The sequence below is a fragment of the Nicotiana tabacum genome, chromosome 3, assembly GCF_000715075.1.
Source record: "Nicotiana tabacum cultivar K326 chromosome 3, ASM71507v2, whole genome shotgun sequence".
Taxonomy (NCBI): Eukaryota; Viridiplantae; Streptophyta; class Magnoliopsida; order Solanales; family Solanaceae; genus Nicotiana; species Nicotiana tabacum.
The window spans coordinates 199,914,650-199,930,239 of NC_134082.1; the positions used below are offsets into that span (position 1 = coordinate 199,914,650).

The following is a 15,590-nucleotide window of genomic DNA, read 5'->3' on the forward strand; positions in this document are numbered from 1 at the left end:
AGTTGGCCGGGTACGGCACCTATTGTGCAACCACTGATCAGTTGGGTTTTACCGAGCTCCACGTGGCCGGGTACGATTCTACCGAGCCTATTATGGCCGGGTACGATATGATGATGATGATGCCCACAGAGGCGAATGCTTTAAAGGTTTATGTATTTATACATATGTATCATGCATTTCATGTAAGTAGCCCTCAGAGGTACTAAGATGTTACAGGTGGTATATTCTTTATCCTTGCTTACATTACTGATCGTATTTATGGTTCCTTGCCTTACATACTCAGTACTTTATTCGTACTGACGTCCTTTTATTTGTGGACGCTGCATGTCGTGCTGCAGGTCCTGATAGACAGACAGGTGCAGCTCCCCCACCACAGTAGACTGTCCAGTTCAGCGGTGATTGGCGAGATCCCTTCTCCGGACTTGCCTTGGTCTTGGTATGCAATTTTTGTTATAGACATTATGGGTATGTCGGGGCCCTGTTCTGGCTATGTTGCAATACTTATGTTCTTTTAGAGGCTCATAGACAGGTATCGGCTCATGTATAGTTTGGTATGCCTTGTCGGCTAGTTTTTGTTGTATAGTCTTTCATAGTAGCGTGGTAGCTCATACCTTATATGTAGTTTCTTGATTGTCTGGTCATCCCCTGCTATGTATGTTCATGTCGTCATATTTTATTGCTGGTTGTCCATGATCTAGGTCTACCATTTATATTGATCTCTTTAGCCTTAAAAGATAATAACGAAGGTTAGATGAAATGTACGTTGGTGCTCGGCAAGTGTGGTCGGGTGCTAGTCATGGCCCTTCAGTTTGGGTCGTGACATTATACATGGCAAGCAAGGAATTGAAAAATATTCAAAAAAGTAAATGTGAGCATAGACCTTGTAAATGATAAAATTAGAAAAGAGATACTAGATAGAGTAGAGATAGTGTATAAAAGAGGAAGAGATAGAAAATGCAAAGAATTGCTTCAGAGAATATGTAAATAGATTCTGAAATATTTGGAGATCTGGTGTTTGCTTCTGTTTCAAACACTAGAGGCTCATAGGTTGTAAAAAACTTTTTTTCTGGTTGGAATGGTAATATTCACAGGTGTTACCAAAAAAATAATGCATTTTGATTTTTGTGAACCTGTTAAATCACCCCTTCCCTCAAATAGCAGAGAGTGCAAAAAGAATTCATACACTCGCTCCAGGTCCAACAATGCTCTTTGTCTGATTAATTTAGGATTTTTTTTATTTTTAGCCCGTGCTAGAAACTATTTACATTTAGTAACCGAAAAAGTATATATAATTTGTATAATTTTTGTATATAACATACATCTTGACTAATGAATTATGACTAAATATCTCTATTATTGACCCTACTTTGAGGATTTAGATCTCTGTTGGGCTTGCATTCAATTAAAGCCCATATATTGTGGGTTGAATCTAGAAACTGCCCACTATTGGGTCGTGGTTTACGATTTTTCGCCCAAATTGTCCTTATTTTTAGGAGTTCTTATACTGCGTAAGTGCTTACAGATTCAACTTTTCAGTAAATTGTTTTTTTGTTTTTTTAACAAAAGTAAATAGTATCTTGGTTGACAAGAAATAGAGATATATCATCAGCGTACTACACGGCTAACTAGAGTTTCATTGTGGAAGAAAAAGAAAAAAGACGAGCTAGGCCTCTTTTATTTGCATTTTTGTAGGAACAAATTTCAATCATCTTAGCAACAATGGCTTATGTGGCTCTTTGTCGTCGATTCCCTTCACCAAAACTTGTTAGAAAATCCTCTTTTTATTCTCCATCATCATGCCTAATACCCACCCTAAAGATCATCCATTTATAAATTACCCGAATATATCAAGTTCCTTCTCTTCAATCTATAATTACCATAATAGTGATTATTCAACGACTATCCCATATCGTTTTATGAAAAACTCATGTGTTAATTCTGTCAACATTGAGCTCCTCCTTAGGCATGAGCTCCTCCTTAAGCATCAGAATTACTTGAATACAAGATTTGTGTCGAGTGAAAGAGTTAGATATTTTTGTTGGCATAGATATAACTTTATTTAGTATATTTTGGTCTTATTAAATATATAGAGTTTGTTTGTAGTTAGGAATCTCATACTACTCCAATAGTGGCATTCTAGTTTAGGAGCTTAGTTAAGGATATTGATGGATGAATTGAGCCAATCTCTGCTTTTTTCTGTATTATTATTGCTTTGTCCCGACTATTTACCTTGCGTGGATCTCTTGCTGAGAATGAATGCAGAGAACACTTTCTTTTGGGTGAAGATCATTTGTATATGTAATTTTTGTTTTCAAATTCAGATATCTTAGCTACTATTATTTTCACCTTAAGTAATTTGCACGTGGCTTATTCTCAAATATGAATTAATAGAGAAGTTCTTTTAGGGTATGTTTAGAAAACTATCAGGTAATTAGAATTGGAGTAATTACTAGGGTAGTAATTATACAACCTAATAATTACATAGTATTGCAATTACGACTATATGTTTGTTTGTCATATTGTAATTGCAGTGTAATTATAAGGGTATTGTTTGATTGCACAAGTGTAATTACACAATTAGATTAAATTATAAATATAAACTTAATTATTAAAAATTACTGTATAATTACATCCAATTATATCCAAATCCAATTACAGAGTGACTTTCCAAAAAAAAACCCTTAGTAAGTTATCGTAAAACCCACCCCGAATTTCAGGTCCAAAACAACCTTAAAGATCTATTGATCTATTACCATTTTTATTAATTTGATTACCTTGGCCTCTTTGGCTAGTCCTCCACCTCTTTAATGGTGGAGGTTTTTAATTTCATATGCCCAAGGTCATAGAAATGTCAATTGGTAGATTTTCTGTAATAGTAGTAATTATTTTGCCCTGTGTGATTTTTGTTTATGATATTATGATATCTTAATTGTTATTTTTACTTTAATTGATTTGCCTATATCTCAAATGATGAGATGCCTCATCTATATATAAATATAAAATTAGGAATGAAAAAGATAATGTGGCAGTCCCTATGATAGCATTAGTATTTATCTATTTTTTCCTTTTTCCTGCAATTTCTTCTTCATTCTGCTATAGAACAAAAAAAAAGTGATTCGAAAAAAGACTAATGGTTTTGCTTCTGAAGGGTCACATTGGTAACGTAAAATGTTAATCTGATAGGTCATATTGGTAACGTAGAATGCTAACCATATGTTCTAAAAAGTCAAACTCAAATTAATTGTATTTAGTTTAGGCTTCCAAATACAATGTCCATGTCTTTCACCTTCTTTCTTCTTCCAATATACCCATGGAAAGTGCATCAATTCTAAACACACCGCGGTACAGGTATGACTCCTTATTCTGTCTTGCAATATCGCTATTCTTCACTTTATGAAATTATCAACAATTATATGATTGTTTGAATTAAAGTATTGCTATTCTTTCTTTGTATATAGTTTTAGTTTTGCAGAAATGAGAGATGTGAAGGTGTTATTTGAAGAAAATTCTATTCTAAAGGACTAAATAAGTTATCCAGAATGACAATACGTACATGTTTGCCAGGCGTATTCATTAATGAAAACTTCGAAACTTATCTTTATGAAATTGTATTGTATTCACAAATTTTTAGTTAATACATTTGTTAATAAATTAAATGTTGATTGATAACTTGGAAGTCATCAAAGACTTCTTGTGTTGATCCTCCAAATTATGGTGATTGTTGAAATACATATACATTTGCGTGCCGGCAGAAAAGGTATTTGAGTTTTTGCATCTAAGATTTCTTTATCTCATGATATATATCGCATTTTTTAACATACAAGACAAAACGTTTTTTGGCATTAAAAATTGAATAAAGCATACAGCCAATCAATTCCCTGAAGTGTATCAGCTAATTAATGCTTTGAATTCCTTTACGTGCATACTATTGTTATGCTTTGGGGCCTCTTTAGTTACTTTCAACGCAGAAGAAGAAAAAGAAAAGGAAGATTTGGAAAAAGCAAAATATGCTCATGTAATGAATTAAAGAAATAAGTAAAAATAAGTGTTAATATAAGATGGATTAAACATGAAATCTACTCCATATTTGGACTTAAGGACTAAATACTTTTAATAATCAGATATTAGGAAAAAAATATATTTTAGTTTTATTTTTACGACCGCACGAAGCGCAGACAATTTTACTAGTTCTAAAATAATAGGTAGAGAAATTCTTTCATTAATTTTATTTTACTATTATATAGAAATGGGAGTTAAAATGTGTACGAACAAGGGCGAACAGGACAATTTAGAAATTTAGATGTTTGTCATTGATATTTTCGTACTTTGATTTTTTAATTCTTCTGACACGTATTTAAATTCCACTCCCATGACACTGATTTTCAGTTCTTTCTTTGGACTTATGGCTCTTTTTATTCTTCAGACTTTTCATTCTGTTTCTCTCTCTTCCTCTGTTTCTGTATTCTCTCTACAAAATTGATGCATTCTTTTTGCTCCAAATTTGTTAAGAACTATAATTATTCTCTTAGTTAGTTGATTAGTCCCTTAGTTAGTCGATTATTATGACAGCTGTACAATTAGCTTAGCAGTTGTTAGTTAATTGTCTTAGCTTAGTGCTTAGTCTTAGCTTTGTATATAGTGGAGACTCCACTCACTCTTTCAATTTAATCAGTCTAATTACACAATTCTGGAACCTTCTCTCGTCCTCTCTCTTCTCTCTCTCTGGGTTCTCATGGTGGACAATCCACAGCTTCATTTCCATTGAAGCACAGCTTCAGATAATGGTAGAAGCTTAATTACTGTTCCATTGACTGATTTCTGACATGGTATCAGAGCGGGAGCTTCGATTTTGGATTCAATTCACGAGATCTGTTGGTTCTCCCTTTGTTGATGATCGTTCAAACCTAATCGCACATATACAAATTCATTTCTCCATGAATTTCGAGATATAGCTTAAGAACAGGTTTTGTTTTACTTCTGATTCACAATTCTCTGAGAATCATTGTTGAATTTCATTCATCTTATATTTTTAGATATCAAAGTTTCTTAGATTTCTCTGTAATTCACAAGTATGAGGTCCGATGAGAACGATAATCCAACAGTACCAACTGTGAATGAGCCTCTGAGTCAATCAGGCATTAACATTAGTAATCCTCTATACATGCATCCATATGATAATCCTGGGGCAACCTTAGTTCCTGCTCCTTTTGATGGCTTTGGTTATCGATCATGGAGAAGAAGTGTGATGCGAGCATTGTCTGTGAAAAATAAATTGGGATTTATTAATGGAGACTGTAAAAGACCACATCTAGATTCTCCAAACTTTCGCTTATGGGAGAGGTGTGATGACATGGTTACATCATGGATCTTAAACTCTTTGACTAAAGAGATTGCAGATAGTGTTGAATACGTAGCTGATGCATTTGAATTGTGGAGAGAACTTGAGGATCAATATGATCAAACAAATGGAACAAAGTTGTATCAAATTCAGAAGGAGATCAATGATCTGTCTCAAGGATCACTTGATATTACCAGTTACTATACGAAAATGAAGAAACTATGGGAGGAGCTCAATACTTTGATTGCTAAATCTCATTGTACCTGCAATTATTCGTGTGGGGCTAAGGAAAGTATGCATAAAGCAGAGCAGGATAGGAGGCTCATACAATTCCTTATGGGATTAAATGAGACATATACTGTTGTTCGAGGGAGCATATTGATGATGAATCCTCTTCCCTCAATTGCCCAAGCCTTTTCTTTGTTAATCCAAGAAGAAAGGCAGAGGGAAATCAAGCCCACTGGCCATCTGGTACTGGAATCATCAGTTTTGAATGCCAACACAACCAAACCTAACACATTCAGGACAAATTACTCTCCCAACAACAATCATAACAACAGAAACAGACCTTTTTGTGACTACTGCAAGAGGCCAGGACACACTAAAGAGAAATGCTACAAGCTTCATGGATATCCACAGAATTTTGGTCACAATCAGAATCCAAACACAGGACAAAACAGTTTCAGTCAAAACACAAGGCAAGGTTCCAACTATAATTACAGCTATAACTCAAACAACAATAGTGCCAACAGACTCAACAGAGGCAACAGGACCCTAGCCAATGCATATGTGGCAGCCACTGAATCTCAACCTGCAGAGAATGATAAATATGTTAGTCATGACAATCCTCAGAATGTAAGCCTTACCAAGGAAGAATACAACCAGTTGGTGACCCTGCTACAACAATTTCAGTCATCAGGGATAGGAGATCATGGAGGTGGTACCAATGCTACTTCAGGAACAACAAACTTTGCAGGTATGATAGCTTGTACCTCCTCAATTGATTTTTGCAAACTTTCATGTGAATGTTTCAAGAACAAAGCTGACTCATGGATTATAGATTCAGGGGCATCAAACAATATGACCTTCAACAGATCCCTATTAACCAATATAATCAACCTACCTTATCCCTTGCTAGTCATACTTCCAAATGGCTATAAAGTAAAGGTGACAGAAATAGGCAGTGTAATTCTCAATTCTAAGATCACTCTAGATAAAGTGATGTATGTTCCAACTTTCAGATACAATCTAATCTCTGTTCACTCTTTAGCTTCTCATTTAAGTTGTATTGTTGCCTTCTTCAATCTCTGTTGTATGTTGCAGGCCCCTTCAATGAAGAGGCCTCTGGTGATTGGTAAGGTGAAGGATGGGCTATACATCTTATGCCCAAGTTGCTTAAAGAAAAACAATGCAAGTCTTGCAAAAAAGGACAACTCTAGACTTCCTGTCATTTCTACTTGCTGCACTTGTGATACACACTGTCCAACTCATTCTATTGTAAATGTATTAGTCCACACCAATAAGTGTGTCTCCTTTCCCTCTCTCATTGTAAATAATTCATGTGCAAGTGCTAGTAAACATGTTCCTTTTGAGGATGTATCTTCTGAATTGCCTGGTTTCTTCTCTCAATCTTGGTCTGAAAATAATGTAAATGTGCTGTGGCATAACAGGCTTGGACATATTCCCTTTGTGAAGATGAAAAGGATTACTTCTATTCCTGCTAATTTCTCCCCTAAACAACCCTTTTATCTGTACCATTTGTCCAATGGCTAGACAAGAAAGATTACCTTTTCCTCAGAAAACCAGTGTATCTGACAAAATATTTGAGCTTTTGCATGTTGACCTATAGGGTCCATATCATATCTCTACACATGATAAACACAAGTACTTTATCACCATAGTGGATGACTATAGCAGATCTACATGAACACATCTTTTGTCCAGCAAGAGTAATGCTATTGATATTCTTAAAAACTTCATGTCCTTGGTGGAAAACCAGTTTGGTATCAACATCAAGTCCATAAGATCAGACAATGGACTAGAATTTACCAGTGGAGAAGCAACCAAATTGTTTCAATCCAAAGGAATCATTCATCAAAGAACTTGCCCATATACACCACAACAAAATGGTGTGGTAGAAAGAAAACATAAATACCTTCTTGAAACAGCTAGAGCCCTCCTTTTCCAATCCAAATTACCTCTAAGATATTGGGGTGAATGTGTCCTCTGTGCTACATATATAATAAACAGATTGCCATCCAATTCCATCAACAATAAAACCCCATATGAGCTGTTGTATAAGAGGAAACCAAAATACTCTCATCTCAAGAGCTTTGGCTGCCTATGCTATCCCACTGTACCAATACCACATAGGGATAAGTTCAATCCCAAGACTGCCCCTCATGTCTTTGTTGGGTATCCTTTCAACACAAAGGGGTACAAAGTTCTGAACCTCGCCACTATAAAGATTTACATTTCCAGAGATGTGGTGTTTAATGAATCTATCTTTCCATTTAACTGTAGCATAAACAAGTCTTCCAATTCACTCGTCTTTTACCCTGTTCCTTTCATTGATTCACTTGATGAGCATCTTCCTAAGAACACAGGAAACATGCAGACCACTGAAAACTTGAGTGACCAAGGAAATGTGGATAACACACCTATCTCTATGTCACCTATACATGCAGCCAGTCCTTTATCTCATGGAATATCTAGCCCTTCACCACACAACACATCATCAGAACACAACATTGAACAAACAAATACAGAACAAATCCATCCAACTAGACAGTCACACAGAACTCACAACATTTAACAAATAGATACAGAACAAATCCATCCAACTAGGCAGTCACACAGAACTCATAAACTCCCTACATATCTACAGGACTATGTTCACTCCTTACCTCAATTCAAGAATAATTCCACTTCTCTAAATGCTTTATTTTCTGTAAACAACACATTGCCTCTGATCTACTAACTCCTGATAGTCAGGCTCTTGTGAGAAATGTTTGTCATGAGAGGGAACCATCATCATATGAGGAGGTAGCTATTGATCATGCATGGCAAGCTGCTATGACACAGGAATTGGATGCATTACATTCAAATCATACATGGGACTTAGTAATGCTGCCACCTAGGAAGCAAGCAATTGGATGTTGATGGGTGTACAAAGTGAAACATAAAGCAGATGGTAGCATTGAGAGATTCAAGGCCAGATTAGTTGTTAAAGGGTACACTCAACAGGCAGGAATAGATTATACAGAAACCTTTTCACCAGTTGTAAAGATGACAACAGTCAGAGCTTTAATAGCTACAACAGTCAAGAAAAGTTGGCTCATCTCACAGCTGGATGTAAACAATGCCTTCTTGCATGGAGATCTCAATGAGGAGGTATATATGCAGGTGCCACCTGGGCTAGTGTTAGAGAAGCCAGGCCTGGTATGCAAACTGAATAAATCTCTTTATGGGTTAAAGCACGCAAGCAGACAATGGTATGCAAAGTTGACTGAGGCACTTTATTCAAGAGGATACACACACTCCATGTATGACTACTCACTTTTTTACAAGAGAAATGGAAGTGACTCAGTGTATATTGCTGTGTATGTGGATGATGTGCTGTAAACTGGGACTGATGAACAAGAAATTCTTAACTTAAGAGGTTCCTACATGAGCAATTCAAGATCAAGGATCTGGGACAGCTTCACTATTTCCTGGGACTAGAGGTTATGTATAAGGAAGATGTGATCATTATATCACAAAGGAAGTTTGCATTGAACCTGCTAAAGGAGTATGATTGCCTGGAACACAAGACCTGCTCTTCACCATTGGATCCAAATGTGAAACTAAAGGCCAAGGAAGGAGCAGTATTGCAGGATTCTACTTATTATAGGAAGTTAGTAGGGAAGCTGAATTTCTTGACCAATACTAGGTTGGACATAGCATATGGTGTTCAACATTTAAGTCAGTTTATGCAGAAACCCAGGGAGCCCCATTTGAAAGCAGCATTTCATTTGCTAAGGTACCTGAAGAATGATCCTACCCTGGGAATCTTTATGTCAAAGGATGGAGATCACACAGTCAGAGCTTATTGTGACTCTGACTGGGCTGCTTGTCTAGATTCTAGGAGGTCCATCAGTGGTTATTTGGCGTTGCTAGGCAACAGCCCCATCAGATGGAAGTCCAAGAAACAAGAGACCATCTCACTGTCTTCTGCAGAACCAGAATATCGAGCCTTGAGAAAAGTTGTAGGTGAATTAGTGTGGCTACGCATGTTATTTGAAGAACTGACTGTCCCCTTTTCTCTACCTATTTCAGTTTACTGTGATAGTCAGTCTGCATTACACATTGCCAGGAATCCAGTATTTCACAAAAGAACCAAGCATATAGAGGTGGAATGCCACTTTGTACGTGATCAACTCCAAGCAGGCCTGATCTCTCTTCAGCATATCAGAACCGATGACCAACTTGCAGATGTTTTGACTAAGCCCTTGACAGGGATCAAGCATAGTGCTGCATTGGGCAAGTTGTCAGTGTTTGCTACACCTCCAACTTGAGGGGGTGTTAAGAACTATAATTATTCTCTTAGTTAGTTGATTAGTCCCTTAGTTAGTTGATTATTATGACAACTGTACAGTTAGCTTAGCAGTTGTTAGTTAATTGTCTTAGCTTAGTGCTTAGTCTTAGCTTTGTATATAGTGGAGACTCCACTCACTCTTTCAATTTAATCAGTCTAATTGCACAATTCTGGAACCTTCTCTCGTCCTCTCTCTTCTCTCTCTGGGTTCTCATGGTGGACAATCCACAGCTTCACACAGCTTCAGATAATGGTAGAAGCTTAATTACTGTTCCATTGACTGATTTCTGACAAAATTTGTATGCGCTTGCGGAATCGCACCTTGGTAAGCTCCTTTCGCCTATATTTATTCCTTCTTACGCTAGGACTGTACAGCACTCCATGATTGTGGTACATTTGCATGAGGGTTGTTAGTGTTCTTTTACTGTAATGGATCTTTGCTTTGGCCATACATGACCGAACCCTCCAAATCAACGTTAAAAACAAAGTCGATCATTTTTTATTTTTATTTTTGCATGTAAAATAAAAAAGGATTTCATCCGTTTAGATCAATTACTATGTTGCAATGTTTCTTCTTATTCTCTTTCTATTTTAACAGATGTTGGATTTCTAATTGATTTTCAACTTATTTTTAATTGAAATTGGATTTTTCTGTATTTGTTGTCTTTTTCTTGGTAAGCCTCCGTTTATGGTTGAACAGGAAATGGAATATCGCAGTAGCGAAAACTGAATCTTTAAGTAAGAGTCTGAAACTTGACACCACCAACATCAAAGAAAAATATAAAAGGTAAGTCTCTTAATTTTCAAAGTATAACTTTTCTCTGTTGATGGGTCTTGATGGCGGTTTATCGCATGAGAGCCTTGAGAATGCTTATAATCGGATTCTCTAATGGAAATGAAATGCTAATATATACGTGTTTGGCCGTGTGAGTGTAGTGTAATGCATGTTTTTTGGGGTCTTCCCTCTTGCAAAAGTTGTTAATTTCTCTATCTGTGTCCGGTGTAGCCTCTCTGATTCCAGAGTTGTTTGTGCAATCGTTCTTCTGTTTATTGTACTTTCTTTTTATCATAATTTTGTGTGTATAGGTTACTCTTATTCTTTTTCAATAACGTATTGCTAGAATTTTTACATGCATGTCAGTGATTGTGTCTGATTTGCACATGTGTTATGTCTTTTTGATGAATTTTGTCATTGTTACTTACAATTAGTGCAGAATAACAGGAATTTTGAGGTGGATTATGCACCTAACCTGTTTGACTATATGTTTGCAAGGTAAATTGGATTTCTTTCCATGGCCAGTGTCAATTGCGCTTACTGCTGCACATAAGAAAAAAAATTACCTTTTCTTTTTTTAAAATATGTTTTAGCTTTATGCATTCTCCTCCTCCTTTTTAATAGAAAGGTATTGATTTAATAGTTTGGTAATTTACTAAAATGAATATATACTTTAACCATCCTAAAATTCTAACCAGCTAGATAACAAGTTGGCAATTTCTTTTAATATAAAAAATATATTACTGACAATAGGGATATGTTATCTGTTGGATGTTCAGCCTTCAAGACAAAAGAGACTTAAGGTGAAGTGACCAACGGTTAATAGAATACTGCATACGTTAGCTAGGCATTTCTTTTAAATAAAGTTTCATAAACAATGTGAAATTAAGTTATTTTTGATGCAGTGTTTCCACTAAGATGAAGAAGGAAAGCAACACCGTGGAAAGTGAAAAGAAGGCATATGTCAAATGAAAAGGAGATTTGGTGGCCAATGAAAAACATAAAAATCAAATGGAAGAAACCGATGGTATGGCAAATGAAGGAAACAAAATTGATAAATGTGTAAACGTGGAGAAGTCAATTACAGGTGGTCAAAGGCGAATGACTAAGAAATTTAATGGCCAATAAGATTTTTCCAAGTACAGCATATAAATTCGACCAGTGAAATGGGCCCAAGTGAATTGTACAATTGACGCTACTTTAGGTACAACCTATAACTGCACATGTATTTCACTTAATTTTATCTGATCTGCATATGCATGTCTAAACATATATACCGCAGTATATGATTTTGATAACTATATCTTAATATTTTTTTTATTGATTTTCTTTTTTGGTGCAAACTAATTATTGTGAAATTAATCCGGCTTAGAAAAATACTGAAGTGTGAAAATTCTGATTTTTTTGCCAAACTCAACCCATCCCAGGTTTGTCTTGATTTCCAGTGTGATCATATGTCTTTTTCCCTTGCTTCTCCTTTAAGTGTGATTATTAATAATTTATTATAGGTGTTTGATGTCAAATTAACATTGGTGAAAAGTTGACCCTCACTTTTTAGATTGAGACAATTTCTTACTGATATTACTGAATAGATATGACCAAGAAATGCATGATAGAGAATGAACAACAATTGTTCTCCGTAATTTGTCATTCTGATGGACTTCGTTGTTGACATTAAATCTCTTGGCAAACAGATACTAATTGTATTGCCAGAGATAAGTAAGGATGCCAATAAATGTGGACGAGGCAAAGCTGCAACAACTCTTGCTAGCAGCTCGAACAGGAAATTTGGAATGTAAATTTCCTTTGTTATTCTCTACTTCCTCCTCTATGATTGAGGCTGTTGCGAGTGAGAACTGTCTTCACCATAACAATAACATACAAACACAAACTTAAGGAGCAAATGCAATATTGCGGATCATCTAAAGGAAGTTAGTAAGCTTGCCTAGGTGAAGGCTCAGGTTTCAAAAGTTAAAGGTGCCATGATGGAAAACATTGAGAAGGTAGACTATACTAACCTCCTTTTTGGATTATACTCCTTGAAAAGACTTGACTTCTTGCTTTTGAGACTGGAAAGACACAAAGAAACTGTATGTGGCTGGTTAATGTGAATTATGGCCATGCACTGGTTCTTGATCGAGGGGAGAATATGGAGCTTTGTCATTGAATCTGCCATTACTTTTATGCTTCTGTTCGGTTTTTATACCACTTGAGAGATAATTCTTACATCAAAAAGGTACGTTGGGTACCTTGCATCTAACCTACAAAGTCACAACTGCTCCACTATTATAAGGTATGTAGTTCTGTTTGTTTAAATTGAACATTCATCTATTCGTTTGTAACAATGATCATCACTTTGTCTGTCTTGCTGCTTATGTAACAATTTCTTTTAACAAGTACTAGATATATAACAGTTATTGTGTTATTTTTTTGAACTCAAAGAGCAATGAAATAGAAGAGGGCTTTTAAAAGCTAACTTTCTATAATTTAGAGAGATATTGAGTTCTTTCAAAAATTATCACAGAGAACTTAGGTCCTTTAAGCAGTAGTAATGGGCTTAGTGATTGAACAAAGAAATAAAAAGGTAATTGTGGAGATGAAATATTTTGGATAACTGAGTGCTTTTCTGTGGGACGAGAAGAAATTATTGTGATAACTTTGTTTGTTACTTCTATTTAGAGTGTTAGGAAAAACAAGAAAAGGAAAAGACATTCAACTTTTTGACAAGCCCTGAATCCTTAAGCATATAATTCCTTGATAAGTATTCTATTCAGCCTATTACTCCATTCTTGAAAATATTTCAACTGTTGGAAAAAATAAATGAAGGAAAGAAAAGGTAAAAATTTGTTTTTTGAGGTTATGTGTAAATGTTCTTAAATTGCATTTCAAGAGTAACTTTAGAAAAGAATCACAAAGTGAAAGCGGTTGTGTGAGATCATCTTGTTTCCATGTTGTTGGTGTCTTTGGTAATAGAAAGTTCTACCCTCAAATTCTAGGTTAGCTTCGTGTTCCCTATAAATAAAAAGACACAATTGAATATGGTAGGTGGTTTTCCATGCCCCATGGTAGTCTAAATTTTACCTTTAATCTGTCTTTCATTCACCTGGACTTTGGTGTTTCTATATCATCAAATACTATAATCTATCCACCTTTAATCCTACTAAAATATTTTACATGAGTGCATTTAATATAATCTTACTAGGTTTCCATGGAGTTGTGAAAAAATGTAGGAAATAGAGGAAAGAGCATATATGTGAACACGGGATTGATATTTCAGCTCTTGAATATGAGCTTAATTTTTTATAATCATCTCATCAATACATTTCCATTATCCCGTGAACAAGAAAAATGTTACCGAGAGATCCACAATATTTGGCTTCAGAATGTCTTTGCCAAGGCCAACATAAGTTGCCTCGGATTTCATTCTATTTGTTTCTTGCTATCCCTGTTCCCAAATTTGAATACCTTCCATCACGTGTTTATAACATATTAGCTATAAACTATAATAGGCAGTCATTTTTACCTTGCTAAACTGATGATTCAACAGTAACATAAAAAAAAATTTAAGAGAAACTTGAGCATGTAATCGTTGTTCCTGGACTTGTGTTTCTTCTACAGGCTTTTGATAGAAAATGCTATATTACAAGGCTGGGTTACTTTGAGATTATGATTACACTGCTATTCATGTTTTTCAAGTTGTGAAACACAATAGCTTCAGCTACAAGGACAGTGATGAAATCTGAAGCTTCTGTGACTAATTATTGCCCCTTTCAACTAATAAGATATTGGCATCTCTCTGTCCAAATTTATTTTGAAAGGTTACAAAGTGATTTAAATGTTACATGTTTGTCTCTTTTTAGTCTGAGCTATATATTTCAGAGCTCAACTCTTTTGTGCTTCTACTATCTTCCATACTTTTCCAAGCAGTAAACTTCATAACTATTGGTGTTTGAAGTTGCCTTTGAAACCTTCTAATTTTTATTGCACCAGGTTACTCCATCATGGAAGATAAAGTTTTAACTCTTTTCATCCTCAAAGGTTTCCATATCATGCACTTGAGATTTCAAATTGATAGTTGCATATCGACAAAATTGGGACTTGCATCAGCTTTAGAAGGTGTATTTAGTTTTCAAACTCACAAATTTGGTTATTTATAGCTAAGGTGATGGCACACAGAATACCTTTGTATATTAGCCTGCAATATAGTGACAATTTTGACGTCTTTAGTGTTGTGCATAACTTTTTTCTACTTTATTCTGATAGACCTTTTCTCAGATGTTGATACTGTCTACAATATTTATTGTTCTAAAAGACTTCAACTAACCTAAAAACCCACGCTAATCATGTTGGGCCCGTACGTAGCACGGGCTTCCCTTGCTAGTATATATTGTAAAAATAGCACGGTATAGTAAATTTTCGGATTGGTCATTCAAAAATAGCCAGCGTTTACGAAGTCAATAAAAAATAGTCATTATTTTGTTGCAACAGAGATCGGTCCAGCATAATATACTGGAGTTCGGTGCACCTGTGTATGAACTCCAGCATATTATGCTGGACCGGTATACTTTGTTGACTCCGGTATACTTTGGAGACTGGAGCACCAGTGCTCCAAACTCCAGTATATTATACTGGACAAATATACTTGCTGGAACTCCAGTATATTATGCTGGAGTTCTAGTGTACTTATCCTGGAACTCCATTATATTATGCTTGAGTTCCAATATACTTATCCTAGAACTCCAGTATAATATGTTGGAGTTCAAGCATACTTATGCTGGCACTTCAGTATAATTTACTGGCGTATTTTCCGGGTTTTGAACAGTATTTTTGTTCAGATTTATCTTTACATGAAAAATGACTAAATTTCAATTATTTTTGAAACTAGCTATTTTTGAACGACC

At 35.5% G+C, this 15,590-nt stretch overlaps 1 protein-coding gene and 1 long non-coding RNA gene across 3 annotated transcripts; both read left to right on the top strand.

Moving 5' to 3' along the window:
* The first annotated feature begins 5,071 nt into the window (after positions 1–5,071).
* Positions 5,072–8,500, top strand: LOC142178574 (uncharacterized). The gene is made up of 3 exons (XM_075248399.1): positions 5,072–7,089; positions 7,283–8,128; positions 8,329–8,500. The coding sequence occupies exons 1-3, from the start codon at positions 5,072–5,074 to the stop codon at positions 8,498–8,500; spliced, it is 3,036 nt and encodes a 1,011-aa protein (XP_075104500.1).
* Positions 8,501–10,083: 1,583 nt separating this feature from the next.
* LOC107784300 (uncharacterized) lies at positions 10,084–14,912 on the top strand. Of its 2 annotated transcripts, XR_012704465.1 has the most exons (4): positions 10,084–10,701; positions 11,595–11,893; positions 12,384–12,982; positions 14,680–14,912. It is a non-coding gene; the product is annotated as an uncharacterized LOC107784300 (long non-coding RNA). The 2 variants fall into 2 exon arrangements; XR_001647662.2 differs by lacking the exon at positions 10,084–10,701 and having other exon boundaries at positions 10,715–11,893.
* Positions 14,913–15,590: the final 678 nt, after the last annotated feature.

Bases quoted from the DNA above. Each gene is read 5' to 3' on its own strand.
- LOC142178574 (XM_075248399.1), top strand. From the start codon at position 5,072: ATGAGGTCCGATGAGAACGATAATCCAACAGTACCAACTGTGAATGAG. The intron at 7,090-7,282 runs GTACCATTTGTC...TCTTTTGTCCAG, and splicing joins CCTAAACAACCCTTTTATCT to CAAGAGTAATGCTATTGATA. The intron at 8,129-8,328 runs GTCACACAGAAC...AACTCCTGATAG, and splicing joins CAAATCCATCCAACTAGACA to TCAGGCTCTTGTGAGAAATG.